This window comes from Triticum aestivum, chromosome 6D (assembly GCF_018294505.1).
Source record: "Triticum aestivum cultivar Chinese Spring chromosome 6D, IWGSC CS RefSeq v2.1, whole genome shotgun sequence".
Taxonomy (NCBI): domain Eukaryota; kingdom Viridiplantae; phylum Streptophyta; class Magnoliopsida; order Poales; family Poaceae; genus Triticum; species Triticum aestivum.
In genome coordinates, this window is record NC_057811.1 from 17,705,124 (window position 1) to 17,719,976 (window position 14,853).

Below are 14,853 nucleotides of genomic sequence, written 5' to 3' on the forward strand. Positions count from 1 at the left end.
AATCAACAATCTTTCTTCTGTTCCAAACATGAGCAATTTGACTTGGGAAATGCATTGGAGCTCCCAGGTGCCACACACTCCTATATGAATATAGCATTAGAAAATACCAGGAAATTTCAAAAAATTCTGAAATTTTGGGATAACAAACCTGGGTGCCCATTGTACACTTGTGTTCAATTTCATAGAGAATGGGTGCCCATGGTATCCATGGCGAAGGAAACATGGTCCATCCAAATAGTTTATTCTATACATAGATTTTTTTGACTTTTTTACCGAGATTACCATGGGCACCCATTCCCCACGAAACTAAACACGGGTGTACAATCGGCATCCAGGTTTGATATCCCGAAATTCCGTGATATTTTTCTAATGCTATATTCATATAGGGGTGTGTGGCACCCGGGAGCCACAAATCCTCATCCAACTCGACTTCTCTTTTTTTGAATGTTCAAAAGCACGAGTTGTATGATCTGCAGTGCATTTATGATTTAATATTACTCATCTAAGTAATATATCATGTAATTTTGGGTCTTGGCTACACTGAGTATACCTAAGTCTTTACACACTCTTACTTATTTTGGAGTTGTTGCGGTCTTTTGGTTTATTTAGGTTAGTCGAAATGATACTTCCATTTACAAGAGAAAATGTCATAGTATGTTGCAGATGTTGTTCCTTTGTGCAAGTTGGTTGTGTGGTCATAGGCTTACTTTTTTTTTTGCGGGAAGTAGTCATAGGCTTACGACAATGATCACTAGATAAGAAACTGATAGAAGCTGGCGCAGCAAAATTGGAGCGGCTTGCCAAGAAATTTCTGCATGTTCATATAAAGTAGGCTTTGCTCATGTTTGATTCCACACTTTGCATGCCATTGTTTTACTTGTCAATCATGTAAACTTGACGTTGTAACATGCGTATGTAAAAATCATGGTCATTCCTTAAGAAAAAGGAATGTCCATACTGTTTCACAGAGATTATACCATAGGCCTCCTTTGTATAAGCCTCTATTGTCGGCCCAAATAGAGCATCCAAGTCATAAGCCCACCTACCTACCCCTTGCAATTTTTCCTTTCTAGCCTCATTCTCCCCCATGGCCCTCGCGTGTGCATCTCATCATGTGCGCCGCCTCCTCCTCCACCCCGGGGCCGGAGCTCCGGCGAGGTCCTTCTGCGCCCAGCCCTACCAAGGTACGCTCATGTTCCTCTCGATCCTTTCTCCCTGTTCGTTGTGATGAGCGGGGCTTAATTCCTGCGCGCAGCCAAGGTAGGCGTGGTGGAGTTCCTGAACGGGGTCGGCAAGGGGGTGGAGACGCACGCGGCGAAGCTGGAGGAGGCAGTCGACGGCGAACCCCAGAGTGTGCCCGAGACCCGCCCGGTACGGCGCAAGAAGTTCGGTGGCCCCTGCAAGCTTGTGCGTGTTCTCCCTGTTTCGGTGTTTCCTCCACACATTCCTTTGATTTAGTTTTGCAGAAGGCTTGATGTGGTTGCTGACTATGATCGTGTTTCTTCGGGCATCTCGTCGTGTAATTGTAGAGTTTGTTTATGTTTTGTTTTCCAACACTGTGATGCTTTGGATAAGGGTAATTGGGTTAGTTTGGTATTAGATGGTTTCGTGTTCTTAATACGGTTAGTTTTGCACATGAACCACATAATTTTTGTTATGCTTAGTAAGAAATTTATAAACACTTCAGTGGACTGATCGACAATATAGCCCAGTGTCTAGACCCTGTTCCTATTTAATCCCATGGAGAAATGTTCTTATTGTAGCACTCTGTAAGAAAATGAAATAGATCAGACCTTTGGCTATTAGTTATTCTATTAAGCTACACATTGTGTGATTTCTGATGCACTGAACTGGCTTAAATACATTTGAAATAACTAAGCTTAAGAAGTAATAGGAAATAGGTAGTTTGTAAATGTGTGGTTAAAATTTAGCAAGTTCTTATATCACAAACATTTGTTGGATGTCTCAATTGCTAGTAAAATAACAGCAGCTAGACGGGCATATGTACGCACTAAAGGCATTTCAGATATTCCAGGTTACTAACCCACACATATTTGTAACGATGCTTTGCAGCTTGCTAACCGCTAATTGCCGTTGTTAACATTTACTATGAGTTCAACTGGTAGAATCCTAACTAGCTATGTTTCCTCCTGTTTAATTTCTGTTCTTTTCATATGTGGTTAATTTATGATGCAGAGAAAGTTGATTTTGAGCTTTCCTCACAAGTACCGTCTTGGTCTTTCGAAACACCCAGCAGAAGTCTGGAAAGAGCAATGAAGTTGGCATCTCCACTTTGAAAGCCGTTGTCTGATAGTTGTGCTGCAATTTTGAGAATGTTATCTGATAACCCAACCAATAAGTGGCGCTCTTGATCTCGCAGTATTAATCCTTATTAGATTTGGGATTCCGAAATTTGTCTGCAGTTTTTCTCTGTTACAGAAAGCATCACAACACTATTATTCTAAAGTGATTTTGGCTCACATACTTTGCTAATCCAACTCTTGTGTTAATTTGCTTAATGATTATACAGAAAATCCAACTAGCACATGTGTTAATTTGTCTCCCTTTTTGGTCCTATAGAGAGAGGAGATGCATGCTGATTAACTCTTGTGCGGGGAAAATATCCAGTGCTACGGTTCATTCCATGATACGCTGCTACAAGATCTCGTGGTGCAGTCGGATCTTTTTACTTATCTTTTTACATACACCCCCTTGGTACATTCGCATTTTGTCCCCCAAAAGGCCTTGCAAACCCACAATAGATCTCCATATTCTGTCCTCGACAGCAGATTATGTGCTCAACCGGACATCTTGCTAGGTCGCTGCCAACATCCAGTGTAAATCAAAAGGGGCATTTTAAGCAAACTTGCCGGGCACAAAAGCACACCTACATGACGAAATCAACAATTAGACCTATAATTTCTGTGAGACTGTCATTCTTGCTTGTGAGCGCACCTCGTAAGATGCTTGTTCCTCATGTCAAAACTTGGGTTACAAATGATCTTGAGAAGCCTGCCTGCAAATGTTGTGGCGCTACAAAAATTCCTATATTCCCCTAAATACAAGCTACTATATTCCCATAAATATAAAAATTCCTATATTTCCTACTACCCAGAAATAGACAAGTTGATGTGGCTACAGTAAATTGAAGGAGACGTATAGAACGAAAAGACGTGCACCTGTCCCTGAGTTGCAGCATAACCAAGGGTCTTTTTTGTATATTTGTTAGAAGGAAGTCAGCGTGCTCCATCTTGTCCATAGAGTCCAGATCCAACACACCAAACTGTTCTGGAGCAGGGGCGCATATGCTGGGCCTTATCACCGGATATGCACCCCACTTGTGCGTAGGCTGATTAACCACGTGCCAAATTACAGTTGACACTATATTTGAGTCTTTCTATCGAGAAAATTCATCGATCAGCTAGAGTGCACTATTCTTTCATTTGTATCCTCAGTGGAAGTAATACATTATACTCCCTCGATATCAAAATATAAGACGTATTTTAATACTCCCTTTGTATCAAAAAACGTCTTATATTTTGATAGAGGGAGTAGTTATGAGAAAAATGAGCAGTTGAAAAATGGGATGGCTGATCGTACAATTAAAGAAAAAGTCCATTTTACTCCCCTGAACAAAGTAGGTGGTTCGCTTTACCCCCTGATCTTTATTTTGGCTCCTTCTACACCCCAAACAAAACCAAACCGGGCATAAAACCCCCGCGACTGGTTTGTCTCCATGCGATGCTGATGTGGCACAGTCAAAGGGCGGTTTTGACCGTGGTGGGGCCTACTTGTCAGGTTGACTGTAATAGACCTGCCGTTCCCCGTTGCGTTCTGGATCAGATATCCCTTTCTTCTTCTCCCCCATGTCGCCGTCGATGGCTCCCTCGGGGCGGCGCTAAACTCCGACCAGCAACGGTGGTCGGAGTGTTGGTGGTGGCGGCGGCGGCGGTGCAACCCGTGAATCTTCCCCGACCTGTTCCTTCTCCCACGGCCGCTATCCTCCCGCGTCCTCAAACCCTAAGTCGACGGCTCTGTCGATGCGGCGGCGGCTGCTGCGGTCTGTCTGATTTCACGGCGGCGCAGACGAACTGAGGTGAGTCCCATCCCTCCAATCCCCTTCCCTTGGTGTACTTGCTCTGCTCTAGTTAGCTGCTGTATGTAGGTTCTAATTGAAGATTGGATGTTGTTTTAATCTGTAGGCTAAGCAATGGATAATCTAGATTGGTTAGGCATCCGTTTTTTTACAATGGCCAATTTGAGAAGTCAAACAAGCAATTGTCATATGTTGGTGGTAATATAGAGCTCACATATGTTGAGAGGTACAATATATCCTTAGCTACTGTCAGGGAGCAGTTAGCAGATATAAAGATGGCCTACCATGGTGAAGAGCTAACAGAAAAGCACAGACTTTACTGGTTGTTTCATGGAAAAAATGTTAGAGATGGGCTGAGACGACTGGACACTGATAGAAATGTGTTCTTCATGGATAGGTGTATTACAGATTGTGGGGTTGTGGATGTGTATGTGAATTATGAAGATGATGTTGATGAAGATGGACAGAACAGTGTGTCTGATGTTGGAGAGAAAGAGGAAGAGGAAACTAATGCTGCAATTGAAGAAGAGAAGACATAAGAGAAGAGTGACAGTGATTGGGAAGATGAGCATGACAATTGCTCTGCTGAGGATGACCTGGAGCACAGTTCAGAGGAAGATGGGGATGAGCCTGACAAGACTGAGTATGCTGTACAGGATGAATTGCAACCTGAAACTGGAAATGTTCCTTCAGTAGATGTTGCACCAGATGAAATAAGTGATGAATGTGAAGATCTTGATTGGTGCCCTAAAGATGAAGACAGTTCAGGTGAAGATCTTGTTTGGTTTTGTTTGGGGTGTAGAAGGAGCCAAAATAAAGATCAGGGGGTAAAGCAAACCACCCACTTTGTTCAGGGGAGTAAAATGGACTTTTTTCTACAATTAAATGCGTCTGAGGAAACATCAAATAGTTTGTAACTCACGTATGTATCAACAAGGCTACCAGCAAAACAAAATTTCAAGACGTTTCTTCCTGGTAAAATCACCTCGTTAACCAGACAATGTTAAGTACCAAAATTTAACAGATTGATTTGCTATGTGTTTTCTTGCTGAAAATTCTCCGAAGTATTTTCTTGAATGGAAAATCTCTACAGATTTTGCAACATTCCAGAATACTGAAGATCCATTTAGCAAAAGAAGTAACCAAAATTAGAATTAAATCTTCTTCTTTTGCGAAGGCGACAACCAAAAGAATGGAAGAAGCAAAGCGAAAATGTCGGTTATTTTTTTTTGAAACAATGCAAACATGTGCCAGAATGCGTGAGCGAAAAAACTATTGTATAGTAAAAGCATATCAATGGGCCGGACAGATGAGATGAGTTGCCAGCCCCAGGATCAGGTGCGGAATCATGTATTGCCTTGCTTCAATCTTTGAACAATGGGCTACCGTTGTAATGCCCCTGAAACACTTAACTGTACCATCTGGCTCACTTGTCACTTCTAACCTAATCTAGCTAACACCATCTCAAATACAGGTTGCACGTTGCCATTGCTGATACGTTAGTCACACAATGACAATCAGTCTGCAGATGCTACATCATGGCTACGGTCCTTCATCACCATTGGTGATTGGAAAGCATGTTAGAGAGCTGAAGAAAGGTTGTGCACAATGACCTATAAGTTCATCGTCCTGAGACCTGCCATTCCTAAACTGTAAGAAAGTTACATTGGTTTCTCATTTTAGCACCTTGCATTTGATTTGGCTCCTAGCTAGGTAATCACAACTATGCGTAGGTGATTTTATAGACAATGGATCCCGCCTTTGCTCTAGATGTACATGATTGGGACCAATCTTAACCAAGGCCAGTATAGACTGTAGAGCTATAAAATTCTCATGTACTGTCCACACTAAATTTAGACCTACTTCTTCATTTTGATTAATGAGCTACATTCGAGCGTCGATCGGAACAATTGTTTACAGAGTGCATGACAACAAGCCACAGTGGTTTTGCTTTTGTAACCACTAGATTCATTAGCGCATCCCACATCCGCAATGGCATAATCCGTCATTGACTATTTGCCTCCTTCACATCGTCTAGAATAGACAGTAAAATACTTCGGAGATCCAATGTGGTGTTCAGATTTAACCTGAATGTACACCAAATGTCCTTGTTGATCAGACCCTAATCTGTCGAATGAAATGTTGGATTGGTAGTCCCCGGCCGGCCAGCCATCTGGCTCACTTTATGTGGGATATGTTGCTAAAGGATTTTGATGATGAAAGGGTGCTTGGCGTGATCGCCAATGTGCTTTTTCCTTTCTTCATGATTTTATTTACTGTTTTCCTTTTCCTTTTTTTTTATTTTTTCATCTTTAATATTACACATTTTTTTGATTTTTTTCAAATCTGCAAACATTTTTTTGTTCATCAAATTCAAAAAAAATGTGCATCAATGTAATTTTTTTCAACAGTTCAAAAAACGTCCATCCAATTCAATTGTTTGCTTATCAGATTTAAAAATGTTCATAATATTCTTTTTTTGTTCGTCATTTTCAAAAAAGGTTAATCAAATTCAAAATTTGTTCATCCTTTTTTCAAAACGAAAATGCTCTTGAATACAAATTTTGGTCATCAAGTTCAAATTTTTTCACCGCATTCAAAATATGTTCATCAAATAAAAAAATGTTCATAATTATTAAAAATTTCTCATATTTTTTTTATCAAAATAAATAAATGTTTATTAAAATATAAAAATGTCCATTCTTTTGAAATCAGAAACAATTTTGACTTCAAAACCTCTTTTTAACAATTCACAGTTCAGATTTTTTTTGAAAATTTTAGAATAAAATAAACAGGAAATAAAAAGTGAAAAGTAAAAAGGGTAAAAGGGAGCGTCCCGTCCCGTGCATGGGTCGGCCCAACAGTTCGCCCGGGTTGGCTGGAGGGTGTGCGCTTTTGCGATTGGGAGTGGCCATGTCGCCAAATAGGGGCACGTGTGCCGAAGCCTCCTGAAATTTAAAATCACTAATTAAGGAGCACTCTTTGCAAAGATCACTCCCACCTCCTTAGGTTGCGACAAGTGACACGCGGGAGTTTTCCCTTTTCCGAGATCCGTTTATTCAAAATGTTTTATCTCTTAAACCGTGTATATAAATCTTGAACCGTTTTCACCGTTGGATTCCTCGCGTCAAGATTTCTAAAACTATATCCCATGTTGATAGGATTTGACGAACTTTTTTTCATGAGAAAAACCAGATGAAAAAACCCGGATCGGGAGCACCTTTTGTTTCCTTTCCGAGAGAGGCACGACTATGCCTCTCGCGGAAGCAAATTTGTGCCTGCACGAGAAGTAAACCCGTGCCTCTCGTGGAAGAAAAAAAAGTCATTTCCAAGAGGCACGGGCGTGCCTCTCGCGGATGAAAAAGAAAAAGAAAACACAATTTTTTTGTTGCCGAGAGGCACGACCGTGCCTCTCGCGGAAGCATATCCATGCCGCTCACGAAAGCAAACCCGTGCCTTTTGCAAAAGGGAAAAAATGCGTTTTTTCTGTTTCTGAGAGTCACGACCATGCCTCTCGAGAAGCAAATTCGTGCCTCTCGCGAAAGTAACAAAAATGCATTTTTTCCGTTTTCGAGAGGCACGGCCGTGCCTCTCGCGGAAGCAAATCCGTGCCTCTCACGGAAGTAAAAAAGAAAAAATATGTTTCTTTTTTCGTTTTTGAGAGGCATGACACGTGGCAGCGGCTGCGAGCGCGTCAAGTGGCACGCTCTCAGCCCACCCCAAGTGACTCTTGAGAACGAGCGCTCCTTGGTTAGTTGTCCCCCATGAAATTTGAAAGAGGTTACGGCGCCGGAGCTCCGGTGACATCCTTGTGTGCCCACCCCCACCAAGGTACGCTTATGTTCCTCCCGAGATCCGTAAACTCCCATTTCCTTTCTCCGCATTCGTTGTGGTGAATGGGACTGAATTCCTACGCGGAGCCAAGGTAGGCGTGGTGGAGTTCCTGAACGGGGTCGACAAGGGGGTGGAGACGCACGCGGCGAAGGTGGAGGAGGCGGTTGACGGCAAACCCCAGAGGCTGCTCGAGACCCGTACGCTACGACGCAAGAAGTTCGGTGGGCCCTGCATGTTTGTGCGTCTTCTCCCTGTTTCGGTGTTTCCAGACATTCCTTTGATTTAGTTTCGTAGAAGGCTTGATATGATTTCCTTCGATCATTTTGGTGAATTGACCTTTGGCTATTATTAATTCATAGTTTTTTTTTGTGAGTATTATTAGTTCATAGTTGTTCTATTAGACTAGACATTTTGTGATTTCTGATGCACTGAATTGATGTAAATACATTTGAAAGAACTAAGATTAAGAAATAGTTGGAAATAGGTAGTTTGTAAATACATGGTTAAAATTTATCAAGTTCTTATATCACAATCATTTGTTGGATGTCAAAATTGCTAGTAGAAAATCGTGAACATTTCCTAAATAATAACAGCTAGACGGGCATACGCACACACTGAAGGTATTAACAGGCCGGACAGATGAGATGATTTGCCAGCCAGGATCAGGTGCGGCATCATGTTTTGCCTTGTTGCTTCAGTCATTGAACCAATGAGCTACCGTTGTAATGCCCCTGAAACACATAAACGTACCAACTGGCTCACTTTTCACTTGTCACCTAATCTAGCTAACTATCGGCTTGCTCTGCCATCAGACTATGACAGGAGCGCTCGCTTCAATCACCTGCGCTGGTTCAAAAAATGGCTCTCTCCTCTCCTCCCCTCCTCCTCCCAGCTCCGGTCCTCCACCGCACCGCCCCCAGCTCAACTCCGGCCGCCGCCAGCTCTCCCCATGACCACACGGTCACCACCAGCCCCCTCGATGCCCTGCGCCCCTCCGTGGCGCCTCCGCCATCGCCTTTCTTCGACCCCCCCTACGTCAAAGCAGGGCAAGTGGCTCTCCGCTGCTTCCTGGGCTGCGGAAACGCCATGGGGTTGGAGTTTGAGGACAACTGCAGTTACTACTGCCGCCTTGCAGTCACCACGCCGGCGATGCACCTTGCGTCGCCCCTCTACCTCATCTTCGAGTTCTCCAACCGCCACCTTGACGCCATCACGGTGGCCGCTCTACTCCAGGCCGTCCTTGGTGGCTGTGCCGCCGACTTCTTCGTCGCCCAGTGCTCCCCACTAGTCTTCCGCTTCCACGTGGCTACGCCACGCATCGGCGAGATCATTCTACACCAAAAACCAATCCGCCACCGCAACTACGCCTTTTCCTTCGCTCGCTCGCTACCTCTGCTTCCACCCACCACTGCTGCGCCCGCCTCATGCATGTCGCTCGCCTCCCTCCTGCAAGTCCCCGAAGACCTCTGCCTTCACTTTGAAGGTGTGGTCTCTTCGCAACTCCGGTCGACTGTCACCATTGACCCACACCACAACCGCCATGGGTGCCGCATGTACGCTCGTGTCATCCAATTCCCGTTTGCCCTACACGCTCATTCCATGGCCCTCATCCTCGCTCGCCTCCTCGGTGGCTGTTCCTCCCACTTCAACGTCACCGATGAGGGCGACTCTTGCTTCTCCTTCACCGTTGCCAGCCCAGCGGTGGCCAACCTCGTCGCTGACATGGGAGATTTTCACAAAAGAGGCATGTTGATCCGCTTCCCTCGCACGCCAGTTCTGGGTGCCTCCGCACGCTCGCCAGTCCTGGGTGCCTCCGCACGCCCGCTTGCTGGAATCACCGAGACCCCCGTGCCTGGAACCACGGCTTCCCCACCGACGGCGAACATCTCTGCTTCTCCGCCACCACCGTCAACAACCCTTGATCTACCCAAGGTTGGACGTGCTCGGCCTGGTATTAGCTTTTACTACCGTATGTTGCATGCTAATCACCCTACTCAGCTTCCAACACATTCGCTTTACACCTCTCACACCCACTGCCTCTGGGTTACTTTCATGCCAATTTCGGTTAGACCTAATGAAATGCTTGTTGAGTCAGCACTAAACCACTGTTTTTCAGTCAAACAAGATTTCCATGCAATCAAAGTACATGAGCTCATTTTCAAAACTGGTATCTTTTCCCGCTTCGCTAAGGTTCAAATTCTCAGGCATGGGTCCCTAGACTTCTCTGGTTTTCGTCTCTTCCTCTTTGACCAGCTTGACCATGCAGCAGCGCACTGTGCCCGTCACTTACCGCTATATCATGCCTACTCTCATACACCGCTCACGCCACGCTCTGTCTCTATCCTGGGGCCCTTCGTGCCTACACGCCCACGCATGCTCGGACTGAACCCAGCCGCCCTCACGAGAGACCCGCACGTCCCCTCACCCATGCAGGATAACCGGGCCAACCCCATGCACAATGATGGTAGCGCAGTGAAGAAAGGCGGACCAAATCCTCCCAAAGATCCGTACGCATCACGACCGGAGACGCATGCGTGCATCGTTCACGCTAGAACCCAGGCATCCCCTTTTGTCTCTCTGTCTGTGCCAAATCTGGCTCACCCTCTGCCCCCACCCGCGTCTAATCCGGACGGCGCCGCGCCGCCTCCTGTCCCCCCCGCCTGGCCACCGCTCCCACGCCGTGCCAGGATATTGCATTGGGAACCGAAGGAATCGCACGGTCTTGCCCTCGCTCGCCCACGCCACCCCCCAACCTACCCCTGGCCAGCATCTAGCTGTAATCATCGCTACTACTTCGCTGCTGCAGCCTAATCCGCCTGCTCGATCTCCACGTCCTGACACCAAGTCGCCTCAACCTCTGCTGCACGCTTCAGATCACACCCCTCTGCCACAAGATACGCCGCCCATGCGGTCCAACAGCGCCACGACGACCACCTATTGAGACGTGCTCCTCTCCTCCCCTCGTGCCCATAGCTACCCCCAGCTACGTCCTATATATATACCACCACGCCGGCCCATCTCCCCTCTCCATCGCCATCCCCATCCACCACAAAACTCTCACAAGAAACCTCGCTGCTTCCGCTGCCTCGCTCTCGACCACCGCATCGAGGCTTGCAGAGACCCTGTTCGCTGCGCTCGCTGCTGGCGGAACGGCCACCGCAGCCGCGACTGCAGGTACCTCCGGTTTTGGCCTTATTTTCCCCCTCTCCCCGAGTCATTCACCGCAAGCCCTAACCCCGCCTTCTGTCGTCGCAGGATGAATCACGGCAGCTCCTCATCGGCCACGACCCCCGTCCCCCGCACCCTCATGATCGGAGAGGTGCCCATTATCCTGTCTGAGCCTTTCCCTGCTGTCTGCGTCCCCTCCCCGTTCATCCTCCATGGCGTCCCCGTCAACTCCGACGATGTCCCACTGCCTCCTCCCTCACCACCGCGCACAGCTGCACCTCCCCCAACCCCCACCACCCCGCACCACCACCTCGCCCACAACACCTCCACTCCATTCGACACCCACGCCCTCAGAGCCCGCCTCACAGACATCTTCAATGCCTCGCAGTTCTCCATGGCCGAATCCCATGTTTCCGACTCCGAGCCGGACGAGGATCTTCCTCGCCCTCAACGTGAGGCCAGCATGATCCCTCCCTATGGCGATATGCCGCTAGTCATTGTACCGCCTTGCCTTCTCCATTGCCCACGCCGCTTCGCCTTCGCACACCTGCAAACCCCCGTTCACAACCCCACCCCTCTCATCCGCCGCGCCATCCAGCACACCTGCGGCAACCCGGCCTTCATCTTGGGCGGGTCTTGGCGCGGGGGTGCATGCATCACCTTCCACACTCCCGACGCACGCAACGACGTCCTCCGCCACAGTCCAATAGAATTTGAGGGCAACCTAGTTACTATCGAGCCTGTAGAGCATGCAGACCGCTCCATTGCCATCTTCACTGACCTAGCCGAGGTCGAGGTGTCAGAGTTCCCTCGAGCTCTGGCACGAAGACAACATTCGCTTCGCGCTTGCTTTCCTTGGCGATGTCTGTGCCGTGGATGACTTCTGTCTTCACGGTATCGACTACACCTCGGTCCGTGCTCTCGTCCTACTCCAGTCCGGCAAGCCGGCTCCACCTGGCCTAGTCATCCAGCTCCCACCACTTTGCTCCGGTGGTCTCTGCCGTCAGAGCGGGCTGGCGTGCCGACCCCACCTATGGTGGGACCAGGCCTGTTGCCCGCCACCCTTCGCCTGACGCACGTGCCCTCCATGCTTCTCCTGCCGGCGCCACCTCTGGTCCTGCCCTGTCAACTGTCCTTCCCCCTCCTGGCTCTGCATGTGACCCTCTTGTTGTCTCTGACGACGACTCGAGCGGCTCGGAGGGCATGCACGTCCCCCTCCTGCATGCAGTCTCTTCGGACTCCCTGGACGCGGTGCATGCACCCGCGATGCCGGCTCTGGCTCCACCTGTCATCCGCCCGCTGCCCAGGGTGGCGGCCGTTGACCCGCCTGCTCCTCCTGCTCATGCAGGGGGCGTGCTGGTGGGCCCCGTGCTTCGCTCCGTCTCCTCGGCCTTCGACCTCGTCGCCCCAGCCGCCCCAGCTCCCCCTGCGCCGCCCACCTTCACATTCTCCGCCGGAGAATCTTCAAGTGCCAACGGTAACTCTCCCCCATCCATCTTCAATTCCTACAACCCCTCCTCCGGCTTCTAACCCTAACTCTGAACCTACTGCGGCCAACACAGCACTCCCTCTTCAGGATCTTGACACCCACGAGTGCACTGCTCGCAAAGAGCGCCGCAAGAACGCTTGCGATCGCTCTGTCTCTAAGGACAAGCTTCGCAGGAGCGCACGCCTTGCTGCCAAGGAAACCAAGTACTCTCCCATGCTCGCAAGAGCCGTCAAGGCCAAGGCAGCCCGCCTCTCCGCCACCGACGTGGACACGGCCATTGGACGTGCTATCCAGGACGCCCGCCTTGATGCTTCCGACGGACCCCCCCGCCTCGGCTGAAGACTTGACCACGATCGCGCTCCTCTGTGGCGCGGAAAACGGCCACCTCGACACCATCCTCTCCTCCGAGGAGGCCGCTTCTGGTGACGACACCGCGCCATGATCACTGCTCCAGCCTTGTGCGGCCCACGGACGTCTGGGGCCCACTGCACGTCCACGTCCATCTCTGCTACTTGTCTTGTGTGTTATGTCGCGTTGATATTTTGGGCACTGCGTGTACTGCCTTTCTTTTGGTTATCTGAGTCCTCATCTGATGTATTAGGACTCATGTACTCCTTTGCGCTTTCCGCTGTCCCCCTGTGGTGTCGCAAAAACCTTTATGAGTAATGATGTAATCTCTATTTGCTCCTGGAATGTACGTGGATTAGGTGATGACGATAAGTGTAACGCTATCCTCTCTGAACTGCTAGCGATCAACCCTCACGTGGCCCTCTTGCAAGAAACCAAACTAGAATCCTACACCAACACCAAGCTCCGCTCTTTTCTCCCCTTCCACCTCGACCAAGCTTTCTCTCTGCCCGCCATTGGCATGGCCAGTGTAGGGTAACGCGAAAGAAAACAAAAAATTTCCGACCTACGCACCAGCCCAGGACCACTATGGAGACTGCATACATGGTTTGATCTTTTTCGTTACCGACTCGTAGCGCAGCGGGAAGTAGAGTCGATGACGATCGGCGGTGCAGATCCCCGCAGCTAGGATTTACAACCTCCCAACCGCAAGGATGTATACCCTCATCTGCTCCTCAGACAGCCCTCCGGGAGGCGGTCGAACAGCCCCCGGACGGTGTCGCGGACAGCCCTTCGGGAGGACCTTCGAAACTCGAACGGTCACTCGGACAGCCCTTCGGGAGGACCTTCGAAACTCGGACGGTCACACGGACAGCCCTTCGGGAGGCACTCACGAACTAAGATCGAAACTACGATCTCTCTACAGAGTTGCACACATACGGTGTCATCTATCCGGCAGGGCTTCGCCGTCCAAAACTAGTTCCCACCGGAACCCAGACAGCCTTTCGGCTCTACGAAACTGTTTCGCTGGGAGGGAGAGAGAAGCCAGATCATGCATGGCACTTGTATGTGAGAAGGGATGATCCTTTAGGCAGCCCACTCCACCCCTATATATAGGCCAAGCCCAAGGGTGGCTTCTCCAAGAAGCCAAGGGGGAAAATACCAAAAAGGCCCTCAAGGTGGCTTCTCCAAGAAGCCAAGCAAAAAGCACTTTCACTATTCATGACGACATTTTTCAGCGTCTATTCGAACTGAAAATATTTATGTGGGCTCAGAACATTTCCAGTACCCACTAAAATAATTTTCAACGCGTTCCGAAACAATTTCGGTTTAGTGATTTTCATCTGCGAAAAGCAAACAAGAATGCGTTTTCACTATTCATGAAGACAATTTTTCGCGTCCACTAAATCCGAAAATATTTCTGTGGGTCTTAGAATAATTCCAGTACCCACTAAAACGATTTTGGATTCGTTCTGAAACAATTTCAGATTAGTGAATTTCATCTGCGAAAAACAGCCAAAGCGGTACCGGCAGCTCCAAAACATTTTCGGTTTTTATTTCTGAAAATTCCAAAAAGTTTCCAGAATGATTCTGGCACCCTCCAAGAATTATCAGGCATGTGCCGAAACCATTTTGACTTAATGGCATACCCCGAAACAACTTTTTCGGTTTCACCGAAACTCATCCGGTGACCTCTCTCTGCGGAACTTTTCCGCTGTCCGAAACTTTTCAGTGTCCGAAACTTTTTCGGTGATTTTCTCTCAGACTCCCTGTCTAGTATTCAGCAGATAGATGACCCTTAAGCGTGTGACCCTATAGGTTCGGTGAAGTATAGACATGACCCGGAACCCCTTCCGATCAATGATCAACATCGGAGCCGTGGACACCCATATTGACCCCTATACCCACACGAATGAAT

General features: G+C 48.3%; 1 protein-coding gene across 1 annotated transcript; it reads left to right on the top strand.

Moving 5' to 3' along the window:
* Positions 1–1,054: 1,054 nt before the first annotated feature.
* Positions 1,055–2,542, top strand: LOC123140821 (uncharacterized). Its single transcript, XM_044560099.1, has 3 exons — positions 1,055–1,184; positions 1,256–1,407; positions 2,197–2,542. The coding sequence occupies exons 1-3, from the start codon at positions 1,088–1,090 to the stop codon at positions 2,275–2,277; spliced, it is 330 nt and encodes a 109-aa protein (XP_044416034.1). The 5' UTR covers positions 1,055–1,087; the 3' UTR covers positions 2,278–2,542.
* Positions 2,543–14,853: the final 12,311 nt, after the last annotated feature.